The 19,930-nt window shown below is 37.7% G+C and overlaps 1 protein-coding gene across 1 annotated transcript in view; it reads left to right on the forward strand.

Moving 5' to 3' along the window:
* USH2A (usherin) overlaps positions 1–19,930 on the forward strand; it is a 373,050-nt gene that overhangs the window by 357 nt on the left and 352,763 nt on the right. The window contains exons 2-3 of the mRNA XM_030944868.1: positions 336–1,015; positions 6,173–6,338. Coding sequence (XP_030800728.1) covers positions 531–1,015; positions 6,173–6,338 — 651 coding nt within the window. The 5' untranslated portion in view covers positions 336–530. The remainder of the gene's footprint in view (positions 1–335; positions 1,016–6,172; positions 6,339–19,930) is intronic.

Consider the following 19,930-nt stretch of genomic DNA (forward strand, 5'->3'; position numbering starts at 1 on the left):
CCCTCAGCGGAGACTTTGAGAGGCCCAAGTTGCGTGTCCCGGTTTGCTGCCCTGTCCCGTATTCCTTGCTGTGACACACAAAGCCAGGTGACGCGACAGATCCGGGATAAACTCCGCTCGGCCATGAGCCTGCGCGCCCTCGAGCCGGCCTAATCCCACGGCCTGGGCTCGGAGTAATGTCTGGGCCCCGGCCGGCGAGGGTGTGCAGGTGGGCCTGCTGGCTGGAGTCTGGAGGAAGCATTCCAACCCTTGAAATCCCTAGCCGGGCATCACCTCTGTTGGTGCAAAAGAGCAGGTTTCTCCTACGGACTGTGTCTGTTCTCTGTGGTTTGCAGATCCCGGCTGTCACCCACGTGTGGTTCGCTGGCCAGAAGCCGTAGATGTCCCTTGTGACTGAGTCCTTGCATGGGCGTTTTGAGGATGAAACGCTACATAAACTCTTAAAGCACAGCACCTGAGGACATTGCTACCGACATGGACATCATTATTTATTTACGTTTGCTTTAATCAGGAGGAGCTTTTTTGTAAACATGAATTGCCGGGCTCTTTCCTTGAGATGTCGTTTCTTGTTTCATGCTATTGAAACATTAATCTTAACTTATTATGACTCCTTTGTGTTGGTCAGCTCTCAGGGACATTTCCCTAGGCTTGAAAATGTGGGAGCTTTCAAGAATGTGTCAATCGTGCCAACTCAAGCCACTTGTGGGCTGCCAGACCGAAGTACTTTTTGTCATAGCTCAGTAGCTGTTCAAAGTATTATATCCTGCACTCAGAAGTTTTGTGTTCAGGAATGCCCATATAGGTCGTCACCTTCGTCCTACAAACCACTTCTTTCGGAAGGCCTTGGTACCTGTATCACAGAGGACAAGAGGGACTTGCATACAGGGTCCTCCAGCAATGCTTCCAGTTTTATTTTTCATAATCACAAGGATTGCTTCTCTACTCCCCGTCTTCCAAGGCTTGGAGCTTCATTTACGTTAACTGTATGGTTGAAACCTGAGCAAGAAGGTGTAATGTAAGTAGTATTGAAGGTGTTTACTTTCCTGGTGCTCTTAAAATTGATCATTGCAGTCACAGTCATTATTAGCAAGCTCTTTAAACTTTTAAAAGGTGTGGTGGGAAACTGTGACGTTTATAGAGCCGTATTTAGGTTGGGGTCTTCCCAGATGTCAAGACAATTGGCTTCAGTTTCATGGCATTGACTCAGATGATAATCCAATGGCTTCCAGTGTTTGGAACTATTCATACATAATGTGCATGTCTTTTCTCAAAAAGAGAAATTTGTGTTTCCAATTTGCATTCCTTCTAAAAGCTGCTAGAAAATTACGTTGTCACAGTGTTGTGCTGTTGCTGCTTTCATGATGGAAAAAAATTATCTAAGATGTTAGGACTTCTCCAACACAAGTTTGTCTTACAAACAAACACGGAAAGCCACCAAAATACAGAAAAGAGGTCATAGTGTTCTTGAAGGATCTGGGGAATGTTGCCTGGCTGGCAGACTGCGTTGCTGCTTGAACAAATGATTCCACTATTTAAACTGCTAGTGAAATTTCACTAGGTGCTCACAAAATAGAGGTGGCTAAACATGTTCCCTCTCCAGTTTGCCTACATGTTGCATTTTCAGGAAATGCTGCTGTTAGAAGTGACCTTTCAGCTTGACTGGGCCTTACCATAATGAAAAACCTGCTTTTTGAAAAATGCATCCCAGATCCTGCAAAAAAGTTCAGTCATCTATCACAAAATGCAGAGCCTCCTATTCTTTCTTACCTTCATTGTGCAGATCTCTTTAACAAAAAGCACAAAGAGTATAGTTTGTTCCTTTGGACGACATGCCACAAATGATTTTATACTTGTATCCATAACTTATTCTTAGAATATAGCTAATGATCTGCTTTGTTGAGGTGTTCTTGATACTTATTTTGCATGCTGATGTGAAGTTGTCACTTGTCTAAGGGTAGCAAAGTAATCAGAAAAAAATAGAAATATCTAAAATCATAATGTAAAATTATAGTATGTTTTATGCAGTGATAATTACCTTAAAAAAACTTGACCTAACTGTAGAATTTGTGGTTATGGAGTGGAAATAAATGATATCTGCAGAGCAAAAGGGACTTCTGAGCTGAAGTTAAATAATTTCAGCTGGTGGTATGTGTAAAGACATCCCTGGAGCTTTGGCCTGTAGTTTTCTATATACTGGTTGAATCTTGAATGTCAGAGAGTCCATTTCTGGTGTGTTCCTGTGCCATGAATTCCTGGCCACACACGTGTGGGCTCATCGGAGTCTCCTTCATCAAAGCACATGCCTAACTTGAAGCAGAAGCATCTCCTGCTAATTTCCAAGCAAGCTGTTGCAGCAATGTGTTGAGTGAGATCTGTGCAAGTCTTTTGTCAATGGGATAGGCTTTGATGCGTGGAGCCTAAAACAATGAAATGTTATGTCCTTAGTTTCAAATGATTAAGTGCTGTGAAGAAACCAGACTCTCCTGATGACTGATAAGCCATGGACTAGTGCAAAAGATTAGCTTCCAATTGCTGCTGTGTTAATAACTACACAGTGTACATATTCCTGTTCAGCGGGTTTTATAGATTGCTTTAAAATTTAAATGTTTTTATTCAATTTTTGTAATAGATCACTTCATTCTTATGCCTTGTGAGATTTGCTGCTATTCAGCATGTAGGAAAGACAATGGTAAAGCGCAGTCCTGAAAACTGAAGATGGACAGCAGTTATTCTAGTGGTCAGGATGATATGCCACTGTCCAGGTGCTTTTGTTTATTGGCACAGAAAGAATTGTGTTAATTTTTCGCTTTTCATAAAAGGAACACTGAACTCCAGTTCTGGTGGAACAGTGGTTGCACATGAATAGCCATTGAAGCTTGACTCAGAAGGCATCTTACAAAAGAGAATAATTACCAACAGACTAAGATACTTTCCCTTTTCTTATATTGCTTTAGTGAGTCCTTCAGGTTGTCAGGTGGAGTTTGACTTACTGGATGTCCTACATTTTGAAGTCCCTGGTGGGGAATTGTCCCTGTTACATGTCATTTGTGAGACCTTTTAAACCCCATTATCACAGCAGAGGAGTCCCACAGAAGTGGGATGCCTTCTAACAAAATCTTTGTTTTCCCACAAAGCATTAGGAAGATCAGCCAGAACGAGCTGCTCATTTTGCCAGAAGAATGATTGGAAGTTTAACAAGGTGGTTTTTTTTACTGGCAAAGTGCTCTTACATCAAGTACAGCAGACTCCTGTGTTTTGGACATGCCATACTAATGTGTTTTTGTGCTGAATTTTATATGGTCTGTCTGTGAGAGTGTGTGCTTAGGAAAGAAGCTAGGAGTGTTGCTGTACAGTATCCCATTACATCCTGTGACATTCTGTTAGGCATGTGCCCATGTAAGAGAATAGCAGGATTTTTGTTAGAAGTTACTGTGCTGGCTGAAATGAGAGAGTGATGTGAGGATCCAAGTCTAAGGCCCTTTAAAGATTGTACATAAGCAGAGACACCAAGAATTTTCTTCATCAGTTTCATATACCAAGTTTTCTTATGTGAATCTGGGAGACAATACACTTTTGACACAGAGAGAAGAGTCAGGTCATGTTACACATTTATTTGAAGCCATGATGTTCTTCTAAGATGTTTAGTAGAGATATTTGTAGGCATGCTTTCAAGTCACTGCATATTGGAAATATTGAAGAAAAGCAAGAGTGAGAAAGCATTGACATTTGTACTCCAGTCTTTAAATTTTCTTTCCCCTTAGGCAGTAAGTGGTCAGAGTTCTTGCCCCTGAGTTGCATTCTAGCCTCATGCTTCCTCTCCTGCTGTGTGTTAGTTAATATAATTGCCTTCAGTTAGCCTGTGTGTAGACTGTATGTAAGCATTCCCACAATATAGGAAACTGTGTATGATGATAGCCCTTCACAATGGAATAGAATAAGAATATGGGTACAAGCTTTGCATATGTGAGTAACCATTACAGGCAGCTTATGTCAATGTAGTGTGAACTGGAGCAAGTTCAGATGCCCAGAAGATATTGGTGGTGTCAAGAAGTGAACTGAGATCTTTTACAAGCAAAAGGATCAGCAGGAATGGCCTGATTGTGAAGTGGGTAGCGCATAGATTTTTTTAAACTTTATTTATCTAAGGGTCTAAAATGATGTGGTACCACTTATTATCCATTCAAATGTTTTACATTAGGAATTAGACTGAAAGGGACGTCTGATTTTGAACCAGTTCCCATTTGCTCCAGTTGATGTGTGAGCAGAACCAGTGCAGCCATGTTAGATTCTCTAGAATATTTTTCTCTTTGAAAGCTGACTGAGTGGATTTGTGTTATTGGCTTTTTTTTCCCCTCCAACCCCACCACTGAGATGTATGTAGTCAGGTATTGGCTCTGTGGGACTACAGGTTACCAGAAGTTGAAGACTTCACAAAGAATAGTGGCTTCTCTCTGTAATCATGGCTGGAATGGAAAATCAAGCTCAGAGTCAGAAGTAATGCCTCTTACTATTTCACCTATGATAGAACTAGTTTGGATTTTTTCTTTTTTCTTTTTCCTTCCCTCTCTTCTCTTTTCCCTCTTGATTTTCCTCTTTTACTAGTAAGTCACAATTCACGTTTGTTCTTTCAGTTTTCAAAGTGATGTACATCAAGGTCGCTTCCCTTCTTAAAGTCATGACACCTTTGGGGATAAAAACAATGTGGGGATGTTTGTTTTAGATAAGTAAAATAAACAAAACCCTGGATTATCCAATTATTGTTTATCCAGGAACTGGGTAAATCCAGTTCCTAAATATTTTGCTACTTAGCTGAGCCTTCCTTCACATTTATTATCTAACAAAACTAGCATGTTTACAAGCAAACAAAATATTGAAAAGACTAGTGGACAATTTATTAAGAAATGCGGTTTTAGTAAGGTTGGGAAAACAGAAGTCTTCATTTTGCAAGGTGTTTCATTGACAACGTTCCAGCAGGCTAGAATAGTAACAGGAGGAATTAATTTTTCCTTGGATTTAAAGGTGAATTAGTGACTAGTGGCAGCATCAGAGAACAGCCTTTTTGATAGTTTTCTTTTATAATGCAGAGTAGATGAAGACATCAGTAGGTAAGGGTTTTCTGGTTTCATTTTTTTTCTCTGAAATATGGGTAAGTAAATACTAATCTCATACAAATTTTATATGCTTCCCTCTTGTGACTTAATGCACTAATTTAGTCTGATGTAACTATTAAAATACTTGACTTTTCATGGGTCAGTACATTGAGAAATGTGTTTTTCAATCAGTTCAAGTGGGAAGCATAGAACTTTATAATTTTTTCTTGTATTTATGATTGCTTTAATAAAATATAAAGTTTTTACACAAGCGTATGGAGCCTGTGCTTTCTCAGGACTTGACATCATGGTTATTGGATTGGCAAAAACATTTCAGCAGCTTGAAATGAAAAACAATTTGCTATGGATGGTATTCTCTGTACCTTATATGACATTATTGTATTTGCTATAGATGTGACTTCTTGTGGGGAAAAAAATTCCTAATAAGTGTCTGGATATCCTCCTTGCCTTGCTCTCGTTTCTTAGGTTAAAGAAAGACATTGCAAAGGGGAGAGTGTAGGGTAAGCTGGTGTTAGGGCTGCCTTACCTGTGCAGATTGGGTGGAAAGATGGAAGACTTATTAACAAAGCATGTAATTTGTACTGCTTTTTGTGGTTATATTGCATTTGCTTTGTTCAACTAAGGAAAATTAAAGTGCCTCCACGGGATGTACTAAGTTGCACAGCTTTGTATGAAAAATGTGGCAGACTTGCACAGTCACTGTGGTTTCTGTCATGGAACCTTCAAGAGAGGAAGCAAACTGGTCCCCTCTTTCACCCCCAAATGAGCTGGGGCTGCCAGCACTCAATAAACAAAGCAAAACACAAAAAACAAGCAACCAAAACCCCAACACAACCCAAAACCCTCACAGATTGAGACAGAAAATATCTTTGCTAAAGTTCTTTTACACTTAGTACATCTTGTGACTTTCACTGTCACTGAGCATCTTCTCAAGAGCTGTATTTTTAATGTTTATTTTAATACATTCTGGTTAGCATCACTTTACAGGATAGCACCTTGGCAAGGATGTGTATATGTGTGTGCCTCTGACCTTATGTTGTTTTTCTTGGTTATTTCCGAAGGTGTGTGATAGAAAAGGCTGTTGATGGGCAGACTGTGTTCAAACTCACAATCTCTGAGAAAGAGACCATGTTTTATTATCGCACAGTAAATGGTTTGCAGCCACCAATAAAAGTAATGACACTGGGGAGAATTCTTGTGAAGAAATGGATTCATCTTAGTGTGCAGGTAAGTAAAATAAAAACGATATAATATTTGTTGAAATACAATGTTTGTGTGAGAGTAGTATAACTGTATTAATATAAAAGAATAAATTGGGGGATGTAAATGATAACTCTTGAGTCTCGTAGGTAAGGATCTTAATTTGAAAGTGCATTTTGCGGCAATATCTGATTTAGGACTGGAAAGAAATGCAGTGCCATTCTTCTGAACAAGCAGACTGTACAAAACCAAATAATCTCACCTTTAAAAACATGAGTATGTAAGGTGAAGAAAACCTTGTATTAATATTTTAGATACTTATATGTACCATTACTGATTAGTCTTGGGTCTCAGATTATTTCCTATAGAAGGGAATGCCATTCTCATCTATACATGCTAATGTACATACCTTATGGAGTTCTGTTCCATTTAATTTTAAAAACTTCTTACGTAAGTAAAAGGGCATGTAAGTAAATGTGTGAGTTTGTGCAGAATCAGTCAGTTTAGTAAGTTACAGAGCTATTACCTCTTATTTTAGAAATATGATTCAGAATTGTTAGAGCACAATCCCTGTGTTCTAAAAGTCTTCTGTTGACATAACTTTTTAATAAGTGTACAAATATCCACCGAGGATAAAGCAAAATTGAGTTTGTTAAAATTTAAACTGTATGTACAAAAATCAGTAAACAAACACAGAAGAAATTAAAATTCAGTTATTTGCATGTCTTGTAATTCCCAACAGACACCCTAGTAAATTCTATTTGTGAGCCAAGTTCAACTAATAATTATAAAGCACAATTATCAGGTATTGAAATGTTTATCTTTTCCTTCCTTCATTTTCTTTATCCATTCTATTAAATTTCATTTGGTCTACAGCACAATCAAGAATAGTTTTGCTGCTTTCTTGAAACTTGCTAAAAGGTATTGACTGTGATTTGGATTTTTAGTGCTGATGTTGTCACTTGTAAGAAGCATCTAAGCCGACGTCTTGATTTTTTTGCAGTTTTCTTTTTTCCAGGATAACAGCATGGTAGTGTGAATAAGATTTTGGCTGTTGGATTAAAAGAGTGACCTTAAGGTAGAACTAATGAACTTTACACTTCAAGCGCACCAAGGGTGCTATATTACTGCTGTTGCTGTCAGCTGCATTTTATACCTCAGAAACTGCTAAAGCCTGGCACAGCCAAGTGAAAGTGAAAGGGCTGGTTAAATACACACACAGATCTTGAACTGCATTACAAGGAATGTGTAGCGCCCTGTGGAATTTGGTCCTTTGTTTCTCTGTAGAAAGCTGTTCAATTCCTAGCAGGAGTAAAGAAAGATAGCTTCTAGACCCTTAAAGAAACTGCAGGCTTAATGCCTGTTCAAAGTTTCTGAGCTCGGGTAGAGCCTTGGTGCTATTGTAGGATGCAACTTGCCAATAAAGATGATAGTGGCTGCAGCCTGACCCATTTAGCCCTTTGCCTGGCTATCAAACTTTAGGCAAAGGTTGATTGGTTGGTTTCTTTGTTTGTTTGTTTGTTTTTTAGCAGGGGGCCAAAAGCATTTTTTTTCCATAATGGACAATGACAACATCAGCAGACCATACAAAAATATGCAAAGTAACTTCCATCTGGAAGTGTCTGTCTCTCATACACCCAGATGCTAGGCGACAGACACCATGACAAAGGAGTGTGAAGTATTGGTTGCAGATGTGAAAACTGAATTTAGAGAGAGAAAAGACATGGTGGGATGGCAGATATGTTTGGAATTCAGGTGTAAGAGCATATGCCTATTCAGGAATGATAAAAATGAAAGCTAAATGGTGGAATAGCACCAAATAGTAATTAAATGATAAGAGAGAAGGAAAGAAGAAAGGATAGCACAGACTGAAAATAATTTCTTTGGAATAAAATAATTCTAGGGGAAGAGAAGGCTAGTAAATTAATTCTGCTGAGGTAATCTAGGATTTTAAATCCTTGGGTTTGTATTTAGATATGTAATTTGTTAGAAGGAACTACTGCTAAGAACTGTGTCATTGCAGAGACTTATTTTCCAGTTTATGGCTGGGAAATTTAAGTTCTGCTAACAGGAGCAGGGCCCAAACATTCCTGTGTGTTCTGCACGAAGGGTTTCTTCATTGAGTAGTTGCTGAAGCAGAAAGTCTGGGTATACCAGCTTTGTTAAGTAATGAGGGCATTATCAGAAGTGTAGGTCTCAAGAATAATGTTGAGCATTCATAACTAGAGTCAAATGAAACAGAAGAATAAACAGTTCTTTGGTTCTCTAGGAACACTTTTGGCTTTCAAAGCGAACAGACACATGCAACTATTTTTATGAAACAAGGTAAACTTTGGAGTCTGGAGATTGAATGGAAAAAAAGCCTGGAAGTTTTTTAAAATTGATAAAATAGAATTAAGAGAAATTTTTGCCCTTAAAGGGAAAAAATATGGTCATGTACTGCCCAGGCTTATCTATGTGAATAAGTACCCCTGCAGTTAGAGAGGGCAAAGTGTGTGAGAACTGGGGAATGGGGATGCAGATTCATAGAGAATGCTGTGTAGGATAGAAATCAAACTAGAAAGTGGTTGATATTAATTAGACTGTCAAATGGTAAAAAATTCTTACAATATTTTTTGTGTAACAAGGCATGACCTGAGTACAGTCAGAGTGTGTGCTTGAGATTAAGGATGATATGAGTAAGGTCCCCAGAATAAATAAATTCTTTGGTTCTGTTTTCAGGAGTCACAGAGCAAAACCAATCAGGGTAGCAGAATTAATGTATGGAAACAAAAGTGATCATAAAGAGTTGAAACATGAATATGCAAGCTGATTGTGTACATGCTGCTGCAGATTTGTTGTCCAAAAATTCTGGAAGAACTGGCGCACAAAATCCTTTGACAAAGAGACATTCTATGCAAAGTTACCAGTCAGAGATGGAGCTATAATGCATCTGTTTGGGAAAGGTGTCATGTTGATGCCAACCAGCAGCCGAGCACCTGGGCCCTCCTCACCCCTGATAGTGGAACAGGGGAGACAACAGAAATAGCAAAAGTGAGAAGAATTCATTTAAAGAAAGGGACTGGGAGAGGAACAAATGATGTAAAGGCAATCACTCCCCACCTCCCACAGGCAGACCACTGCCCAACCAATTTCTTAGCAGCAGGCCATCTAGGAAGTAAAATTCCTATCACCTCATATTTCTTCTTCTACCCTAGTTTTTATTGCTGGGCATGAGGCTATAGAGTGAGGAATATCTTTTTGTCCTAGCTGTCCCCCTGCCCAGTTTCTTGGTCCAGCCCTGGCTTACTGCTGAGGTGGGATGAGGAGTGCAACTGGGAAAAGAGAAGGACTTGACATTGGGCAAGCTCTCTTTGGCAACAACTAAAATACTGATATCTTATCAATGCTGTTTTACCCCTATATTTGAAACACAGGATGGGGTGTTGTGAAAAAATTTACCTCCACCCCAGCCACAGAGGAAGGAAAAAGGATCTTGGTAATGCAGACCTATGTCTTGATGCCGTGGCGTATGAGGATTTAGAAAAGATCTTTGAAGAAATAGATAAACATGTGGAGCTAAATGAAAAAGGGGATAAAATGCAGTGTGGATTTCCTATAGATAGCTCATCACTGTCTAGCCTCTTAGCTTTTTTTTTTGATGAGAAAGCTGATTTTCAGGCAAAGTAAATGTGTCAGATTTCGTCTATCTGGAGTTGAGTTTAGCATTGATGTGACAACCTATGAGAAGTTGTAGGGTCAAAGGGAATGCTCATGGGAAGGATTGCAATAGATACTGCTCAGAGGAACTTGCTTATAATCCTGGGGAGGGGGCAGGCACAAAACCAATTGAATTATTTGAGGATTAGTCTTTGGACCAACCTTGTGTTTTATTTTTGTTAATGATCTTGGCAGAAATATTAAGAATTCCTATCATAATAGCTGGTAATAGACGTATTCAGAAAGGGAACAGTAAGATGTTTTACAGGAAGAATGGCATGACCAAAAAGACTGAGGGAAGTGGCTTGAAATAAAATTGCTATTACAAAATGCAAAGTAGTGAACTTGAAACTCCTCTACAAAATTTTCAACTGTTCTAGTTGTTTTCAGTTGGTGAGGGTCAAGTCTTTCAGGCTTCTGAAAGTTTTAGGTTCCTACTGTGTGTTTATCTTGATTTAATGATATTTTAAAGGATATAGTTTTAGGTATATGTTAGCCAAAACTCTGAAGGTACACACTGGAGTAAAAGATATATGGCCTTCACTTAAAAGAATCTGATATGAACTGAAGTGAAACCTCAGACAAATTGGCTTCTTAAAATCTTAACTTCTAAAGAATTAAAAAATTGAGCATAGTTAAGGTCAATTGTGTACCATATTACCTCTGCAAAGTGAAACCAATATCAGATTTATTACACTTACTAACAGCAGCACCATTGTATATTTTCTTTTTCAGTTTCAGTGTTAAGAGTCTTTCACTTTCTGTTTGATACTTTAGAATTTATTTAACCAATTAAGAAGAGTGGAGTTTAAACATGAATTTTCAGATACAGACGAGGCTGCTGAAACAGGAGATTCTTTGAGAACATGTCAGATTGATGTTTTTGTTTCATATTTAGTGTCTGAAATTATAAAAATAGTCTTTTTGCTAGCCTTTATTTTGCCTGATCATATCTATGTAACTCTGCCATGTTTTGGCAGACTATAGCACATTAAAAGCTTTGGAAAGTAAGTTTAAAATCTAAATGCAGAAAGGTAACCGTGACTGAATTACTCTCCTGGGAGGAAAATGCTCTTAGAGTGCCTATTGAAATCAGCATTATCATTTCAATACATGTCAAATATGAGTCATTTCCTAGTTTAGGCAAAATTTCTTTATAAATCTTTAAATCTTCCAGTTCTTTCAAGAAAAGGTTAAAGTACTTATGATTTAATGAGACCGCTTTACATCATAACTGTTTGACTATCAAGAGAAAAGTTGTCCTTTCCAATTTGTGAAATCCTTTTATTTTCTGCACAAGTTTTTAAGTACTTTACAGTTTATTTTATAAACAAAGAACCTGAGACTTAAAAGCAGGGAGGCAAACATTTATTCTATACACTCCCTATGTATGTCTCACTAAATACAGGGTGTTCTAAACTGTATGGTCCCTGATTTTAATAAGGACATGAGAAAGCAAGAAAGCATTTTGATTTAACAAACTGCTTTGATCTCCTCTTTGAAGTCATCACTTACTGTCTATTAGGAGTAGTTTGTCAGGTCCAAGAAGGGAGTGGAGAGTTTGCATTAATTCTGCATTTGGGGGCTTCTTGTCTGTTAATTGCAATTGTGTGTTGAAAATATTTGTGAGGATGCAGTCTATCCATATGGCTGGTGCTCTGCTCCTGCCAGACAGTGGAAATAAAACACACATTACAGTCTGTCATGTATTTGAGTGTGTGTTTAAAGAACTGTTCACAGACACAATGAGCATGGAGCTGCTTCAGCATCTATTCTCCTACTGTTTTACTGTTTTTTCAGGCCAGGCATGCTGCTGGACATGCAACCTCTGTGTTCTTTGATATCAGTAAAACTTCTTTGTTTTTTCCTGCATCCAGAGGTCCTACCAGGGTTCTTGCCTCTTCTCTTCGTGTTCTGTGGCTATTAGGATGCTGACTGTATACATTTGAAAGCTCTGCTGTAACTTCAGCTTCTTGAGAAAGCAGCATATTTCCAAGATGATTGATTCTACTCACACTGTCTCTTAAACTACTTATTTTCTTGCCTGAGTATGAGTTTGAATATATTTGCAGATTTAAATTTGCAGTCTAACAGCTGCCTCGGCACACAAGGCAAGGAACTTTGCCTGGGCTAAGATTTTAATTTCAGAGAACGCCAAAAATACAGGTTTTGTCAATGCCATCTTGATTCTGCTTCTGGAAATTGCAAATGTATTCTGTAATTGCAGTTGCAAATACCACTGAAATCTGCCCAGACTGTTATATATGATAGGAATGGAATTAAACCTTTGTGTGGCCAGTACTGACAGGAGGTGGTATTGAATGTTTTATAGAAGCTATGCCTTATTTGTCTAGAGAGTTTCGATATTTGAAAAGCATCAATCTTCAATTTGCTTTGCAAGAAGTTTCTTTCCTTGTACAAAAATAAATTGCAGCCAATTAAGTTGTATTTTTAATAATGAAAACACTCCATTAAGAATGATTTGCCTTCTTATTTTCCCCCCAGTCTCAGAACTTTCTGTCCTGCAGGTCTCCATTACTTTTGTGTGCCCTTGAATTGCATGGGGAGAAACGATAAGAGTTTGGAAGTGTCTCCTTGTGTTTTTTATAGCTGTTGATACACTGCACTAAGAGGAGACTTGCTGGGTGCATCCACATTGTCACTTTTGTGTATGGAAAGAGTTCTTGTTGATCAAGGTTTGCCTTCTGTCTATTTTGAATCTATTGATATGCTTCAATTTGATTCATTTTTGGGAAGACCAAGCTTGAAGTTGTACAATGAATTATCACCATTTAGAGCACACTATTTGCAATGTGGGCAGAAGGTCCTCCAGCAGGTAGTTCTTGGCTGCACAGTGTGTGAGCAGAAAACAGGCAACTGATTGCAGAATCTTTGCTGGTGAAGATGGATCACAAATACTGAACAATTGTCCTTTCTGCTTTATGTCGTGCAAGTTCTTACATAAATGTTTTCACAAGGTACTTGAAACTTTTTTTGATTAATCTAAAAACTTTATGAGTACAGCCAAATAGAAGAGCTTTTGTTTTTGTGGGTTTGTGTTTGTTTTTGGGTTTGTTTGTTTGTTTGGGGTGTTTTATTTATTTATTTTTAGAAGTAATTTCTACCTTTGGTTCAGGTTTTTGTAGCTTAAAGACAGACTTAAATCAGCAGTCTGATCAAGAAATGGAAGGTGAAACTTTCACGTTGTCCTTTGTGCAACCTCCATTATTTATGTGTGAACTCTGTCTTACATCTTGCGTTAACATCTGTGTGTGCAACAAATGGAGGGTGACATAAATTACATGTGTAGATCTTGTACAACACAAAATCTGTGTGTGCTGGTGGCAGTCCAGAGGGGGAATCTTGTAAGACTTCACATGTATCATTTTCTCCTGGAAGCAAAGAATATTTCCTGGCTCTGAACAACTTATCAGGTTGTGTGGAAAGCAGAAGGATCTGGGATAGGAGAGGGAAAGGAGCTCTTCTTGTCCATGTGTCTCATTCTAGTGCCTTGGTTCAGTAATGCTGTAATTTTTGCATAATTTAAGGACTCTGTCTGTTTGATAGCTGCCTAGATAGCCTGTCTTGGAGTATGAAAGAGGAGTACATTAATAGGAACAACTTTGTTTTAGATGTATCATTGACTTATTTTCTGAAAATCAGTGGGTTTTGAAGCTTCTTAAGCTGGACTGTCTTGAATAGTCACTAACTAGCCTGTTTTTAGTTTAATAGTCTAATTATTTTCTTTTAATTTACAAATTGGAATATGTATAAGTATAGATAATTATAGTTATGAATATATATGATATATAAAAATATATATAATTTATATTTTGGCAATGGACTCTTGTGGCAATGAGTTCCTCATATGGCATTATGACTGTATGAAATTGTTCAATATTTTAAATCTGCTGTCTGCCAACTTCTTTTTTTGCTGATTTCTTTTGCCAGTTCCTTTTTATTTATCATTCTTATGCTTTTTGATATTTTGATTATAAAACTTTATCACATGTTAAAATCATTCATAAGTGAGATTTCTCCTTATATTGAAGCCATTCTGCATTTTGTTCATCCTCATTGATATTTTCGGAAACTTTTGGGGTTAATGGAGGATGCAAGGGACAGAACTCAGTTTGTTATCTCAGACGCCTTGCACCACAAATTGCTAAACAATAAAGTTTTGTGGGCTTTGAAAAAATTTATTTCCCAATAAGGAATGTTTCTTTTTTTGCTCATTAGTGAGGGACTCTCTATAGTGACTCTAAGATCACAGTGACTGTTCAGAATTTAGTGTTGTGTTTACATGGACAAGAATATTTTTCTTGTCTGCTACCTTGTGGTCAACAACACATTTAGTCTGCTACTTTGCTGCCTGTTCTTTAACAATTTTGAGATCCTTTGCACCTTTGAAGTAAGCTTTGATTTCTGTTATCTGCATGTATTCATGCCATCTTTTTTTTCAACTTGCTAACCACTTTTCAAGCCTGTACAAAATGTTAGGTAGCAGAGATTGTTGGAGTTAATGATAAACCATTGTCTGTGTGAAATGTGACCATTTAATCTCTTCCAAGTTTTAAAGTTTGAAACCTTCTTAGAAAGCCAGTATGTTACATTGGTCAGTTCTTCTTATCCACATGCATCTTTACTTCAAAGAATTCAAATTGGATCTTGATTTCCTTCCACAAAAGTCATGTTGCCTTTTCTAGTGTACAGTATTAACCCATGTGCTTTTCCAACCAATTCATCCAGTACAGACTTGGTTTTATGGATTCTCAGAAGAAATGATCCAAGCCCTCTTCATTCATCATGTCTATAACTTTAATTTCTGCATTGTTCTTTTCTCTGTATAGAGTTAATTGAAAATAGGTCAGAAAGGTTTTTTTGTTTCCGCTTCTTTTCTGATCTTCCACTGAATCTGAAGCTACTCGTTTTTTTTTTTTTTTTTTAATGAAAAGTGCTGGAATACCAGGTTCTGTAGTATGTTTTAATACAGTCAGCTCATTTTCTTTATCAAAATTTGAGCTTTCTTTAAGGCATAGTAGTATGATCTGTGTAATTCCTGACATTCAGGTTCAAACATCTTGGGCTGTAGATTTTAAAGACAGATATGTTTTGTTTTATATATTTTGTCATAATTTACAGTCTATGTGCATGTTTAGTTAAGACAGTTCTGGTTTAGATACTTGATTTTTCTCCCCCAACTTTTCATTTCTTTCCCATCTTGATACACAAATAAACTGCCTTTATTTGGATATAGGAGCAGCTGACCCTCCTTTGATTCTATCTGTTCTAGAAAAGGGTTTCGATTTGGAATTGACCTAAATCCCTTCTTCCAAGCTCTGTTTGTGTGCAGAGTCATGCAGCCTTGCTTGTCTGACCCTTTGTGATACTGGCAGCATTTCAAAGAATGGCACTGGTTTTTTATCTTCTGCCTCCTGAATAAAAGCCAAAATATTTTCCTCTCAAACCTCTCTTCTCTCCTTTCAGGTGGTGTTTAGGTGTATCCTTGCTATTGACTGATTGTAGATGGCCCATCTATCTTGTGAGGGTCATCCTTGTTGCACTTCTAACAAATCATGATGTGGTATTCAGTGGCAGCATACAATAAACCATCAACATTGCTCCTTATCTGACATTTCAGAACTTTAAACTTCTGTTTCTTTACATTGAAATTCTTACCCTTGAAGATTTATCCTCAGTACTCAGAGATATGTGCCTTTTAATTTCCAGCTCGATGACCATGTCCCATGGGACTTGAGTGGTTCTTGGAATCAGGACTGGTGAAAAGAAAAAGTCTGTTGTCTTTCTGAGCTTCTCTGGTTACTACTGACTTGTGCCTTATGTATGTACCTCTTGTCTGTAAGTCATGCACGTAACAGGTTGCATTGCCATTCTTCTGCTGGACTTCTGAGTGCATTTAATTATGTTTAAAGGGCCTTTATCCTTTCTCTTAAACTGTGTTTATTGACATCCTTCTCTGTGCTGTTCAGTAATCTTTGTGGCTTTTCTGTGCCTTAACTCGAGGCCTGTACTCTAAAGTGCTCAGGAGATCACTATGAACTTCATAAGTAGCCTCCCCTGGTCATCTCCTGGCCTATCTCTAGCAAAATGGAGGGAGCTGATGCATAAACAATTTCATTTAACTTTTTCCAATAATAAACTACTGACAATAAGCTACCAAAACACTGTCCTCCAAAGTCCCTTTTGGTCTGAGTGGAATTAACAGCACAGTTTGGATCACTGCAAAGCTTGGCTGCTAAGATGCTTAGTAACTGTGGAAAAAAAGCAGTTATTATAAAAAATGAAAATTGAAGCTTATAGTGAATTGCCATCAAAAAGAGTGTTGGAGAGTTAGAGTACAAAGGAGTAGTTGAATGACCATTTCTAAAGGACTTTGTGATGGATGGAAGAAAGCAGGGCACAGAGGAGGAGGGAAAGGCCTGAAGTAAGGTTGTGGGGAAGAATATGAAAGGAATCAAAGACAGACTTTTGTGGCTCCTTGACCATGAAAAGAAACTAAGCCCTGAAAGAAGAGATGAGACTTTATTTGCAAAAATCCCTTAACTGGATACATGGAACTTTTTGTGGCAAGGCATTCAGAGGGCAGAAATAATCGCTTTCTTCTTATGTAAATCATCCCCCAAAAAAGACAGAGGAATGGATTTTCAACTTTTCAGTCCCAGCAGAGCTGTTCAGCTCTGTTTTGTAGAACCAGTGTATTCTTGCATTAAATTTGGAAATTACTTAGGAGTCATGGTACTGAGTGGTGTAAAATGGTGCAAAATCTTCAGATATAATCAGTTTAAAAGACTAGAATTTAATATGTAGCTGATAGTGTCATAAAAGGTTAATAATTGTACATTAGTAACAGTGCCCCTCATTTGTGCAGGTATCTGCTTATTCTTTGACTGGTGAAGCAGAAGACTTTATTCAGAAGGGACATTTCATTTGACATCCACATCTCATCCCTAATTTACATGATTACAAGTAGTTCGTGAAAATTCTGAATCAGTGGTTTTACTGTATTTTAAATGGAGGGGGCAGAGAGAAAATATGCATTGTTATGAGATTATCTAAAATGTGCTTTCTGACCTTTTGCTTCAATTAATTGTGGCAAGTCTGTGTAACAGTTTTAGCTACTAAAAAGCAGCTTGTTGAATCCTTAATACTTGTCTCCTTTCATGTTACTGTAGTGATCACTGAATGTTGGATCTGATTTCTTCTGTGATTTGGGGAAAATAGAATCATTATGCAGCAAGAAAGCAATTGTTCTTCATGCATTTTCAGATCTGGTGACTAGGATCCTCTCATATTTTTTTTGTTTGGAACTCATTTACAGCACAGGTGTCACTTGTTAAAGCTTTCCTTGTAAAAAGAATAGAGTTTGATCAATGGTTAAAATAGTAGTTTAACAAAGCTTATTTGTTAATTCCTTCAGTTTCTAACAGAATCTGTATTTGCAGTTTTTCTCTCTTGGCTTCTCTCTGCCACTTCCCTGCCCCGATGTGTTCTGTCCTGAGGCATCAGTAACACATTGATACAGCTCTACTGACCCTGGCAGTAAAGGATATTGGTGCAGTGCTGGCTGGGGTAGAAAGTGGAATAGCTGTAATTAACCATTTTAATACTTCTTCATACTAATGAAATGCTTTCAAACTATGGGTCAACAAAAGATTAAGCCAATCTATACTTGGAATTATTACTCTGTGCAAAAGGATCACTAATCTCTGATTCAATGTTGATTCTAAATCGGTGTTTACTTTCTAAAATACTGATTCTTTAAAAGTATAGTCCATTTCAAAAGCTGTCTCTTTTCACATTGATCTTTCTTTGTCTCCAGTCTGGTTTATTAGATCATTGAGTGTGGGTTACATCACTCAGTTTTTAAAACAGTACTAAAATTACCCCATATGAAAAATGAACAATTTGTATGTTTCTTATTTTGGATCTTTCTGTTTGCTGTCACTTGCATTTTTGCGTCTTGAAGGTTTTGTTCATGAAATAGCTCTTAGTTTTTTTTAAGCTTGTAAACTGCCTTATGGATCAGTCTTGTGTTCCAGTTGCTTTTTGATTTTGCTGTTTATGGTCAAATTTATATTAATAAATGGCTTAATCTTGAACAGATTTAATTGTTTTAGGAGCATTTCAGGGTTCCTTTCCCCTTACACCTTTCCCTCCCCGTTTTTTTTTATTTTAAATTTATGTTGTTCTTCAGGGAATTCGAGCTGAACTAGTGGATCTATGCATGACAAGAAAGACTTGGATTGAAGGAAAACCATTTCCCACTGAGAAGGGATTAACATTGTAGGAGATAGTGAAAAAGAAAAGTAAAGGAGGGGAAAGAGAAAAGCTAAATATCTTTTATACAAATGCTAGGAGCATATGTAATAAGACTGCTGAATGGGAGTGACATGTTTTCAAGGATAAGAAAGATATTATTGGAATAAGACAGACAACCAGGAAAATGAAGGGGGATTTAAAATGCCAAGATACACAGTTTCAGTGAAGGGAGAGCTAATATTAAGCTGAAAGAGATGTAACAATATTGCTGAGGGATAATACTCTATCTGCAGTAGGAAACACTCCTGTTCTCACTCCCTCCATTTTAATTTTTTTCTTTAACTACATTTTTTAAAAGCTAAGTTTAGGGGTTTGCATGCAAGCTAAGGACAGTTTAGTGTAGTTGTGATTCTTGGCTGTTGTACCAGACTTGCTGGTGGTCAGAAAAAAAGTATTTAAGACAGGCAATGGTCCCTAAGAAAACCAGAACTTTGATTTGAAGAATGCTGGTGTATTGAAGAGAAGACAGTAGGGAGAGAGATTGTTAGAGATCAGTTATGATATGAACTGTGTTAAAACTACAAATGAGAGCTTGTTTCTGCTGTTGCTGTATGACTGCTATCTTTATGCTGTTAATGAAGCAGTGGAGAATACTGTCACAGTTATGGAAAAGCTGTAACTGTAAATCTGTATATGGAGACAAGAAGCAAAATCAAATGATCAAAAATCATGAAATTTGAAATGGTTGTGGGGTGGGGGTTTGGGCTAGATGGAGAAGCAGCCCTAAAGTTATTGATTTTAGCAAAGCTAACTTTGAAGGAAAGCAAAATGCTCCTGGGGTTTTTGCCTGCAATCCTGTGATGAATGGGAAATCCACTCCACACAAGTAGAGAGTACATAGTGTATAAAACACGTAGAGAGGCTGCAATTAAAATTCATCCCAGTTAAGTCAAGAAAAGGAAAGGCCGATATGGGCCTGAGGCAAAAGAAGGAAAGGCAAAGAGACAACTTGCCCCTCCCGACCTTATGCTTTTTCCTTCCCCTTTGCTGTTCTTTACCATTTCTTCTGCTGTCCCTTTATCTTCTCCAGCCCTTCTGTTTTAAGGTAGTTCTGTCGCTGTGGTCCCCTGATGAGGTTTCTTCCTCAAGTCTCTTGTTTTTTTCACACTGCATTTCTCAGAGTGTGGGCATAACTGTTCAGAGTGCTCATAGCGTGGGCAGGAGTCTTTCTCCCCTCTTCTCCCCAAAACCACAATATGCATCCCCTTAAACATGATTGCAAGCTGTATATAGTAGACATTTTTTTCTTTCCTAACTTCTTTTATCTGTTTGTGAATCTGGGGTGATTTCAATTCACTGTGTGGCAAGGAAAGCCAGAGCTGGGAAGGGCAAGCATGGGAGAATATAACAACTAGTGTAGATGGTGTGGAAATATTAAAATCTTTAAAAAAAGACACTGTGTTTTGCTGGCAGGATTTCTCTGAGAGACGAGAGTGAAACAAACACATACATGGTTGCAAGTGGTATTCCTTTCTTTTGTGTAAAGTTAGGACACAAATTGTGTCTGCTTTTGGGATCCTCTGTGCAAGTTGCTTTATTGTTCAATCTCCCACATACACGCATTATCAGACATCTTGTTT

This window comes from Camarhynchus parvulus, chromosome 3 (genome assembly GCF_901933205.1).
Source record: "Camarhynchus parvulus chromosome 3, STF_HiC, whole genome shotgun sequence".
NCBI lineage: Eukaryota > Metazoa > Chordata > Aves > Passeriformes > Thraupidae > Camarhynchus > Camarhynchus parvulus.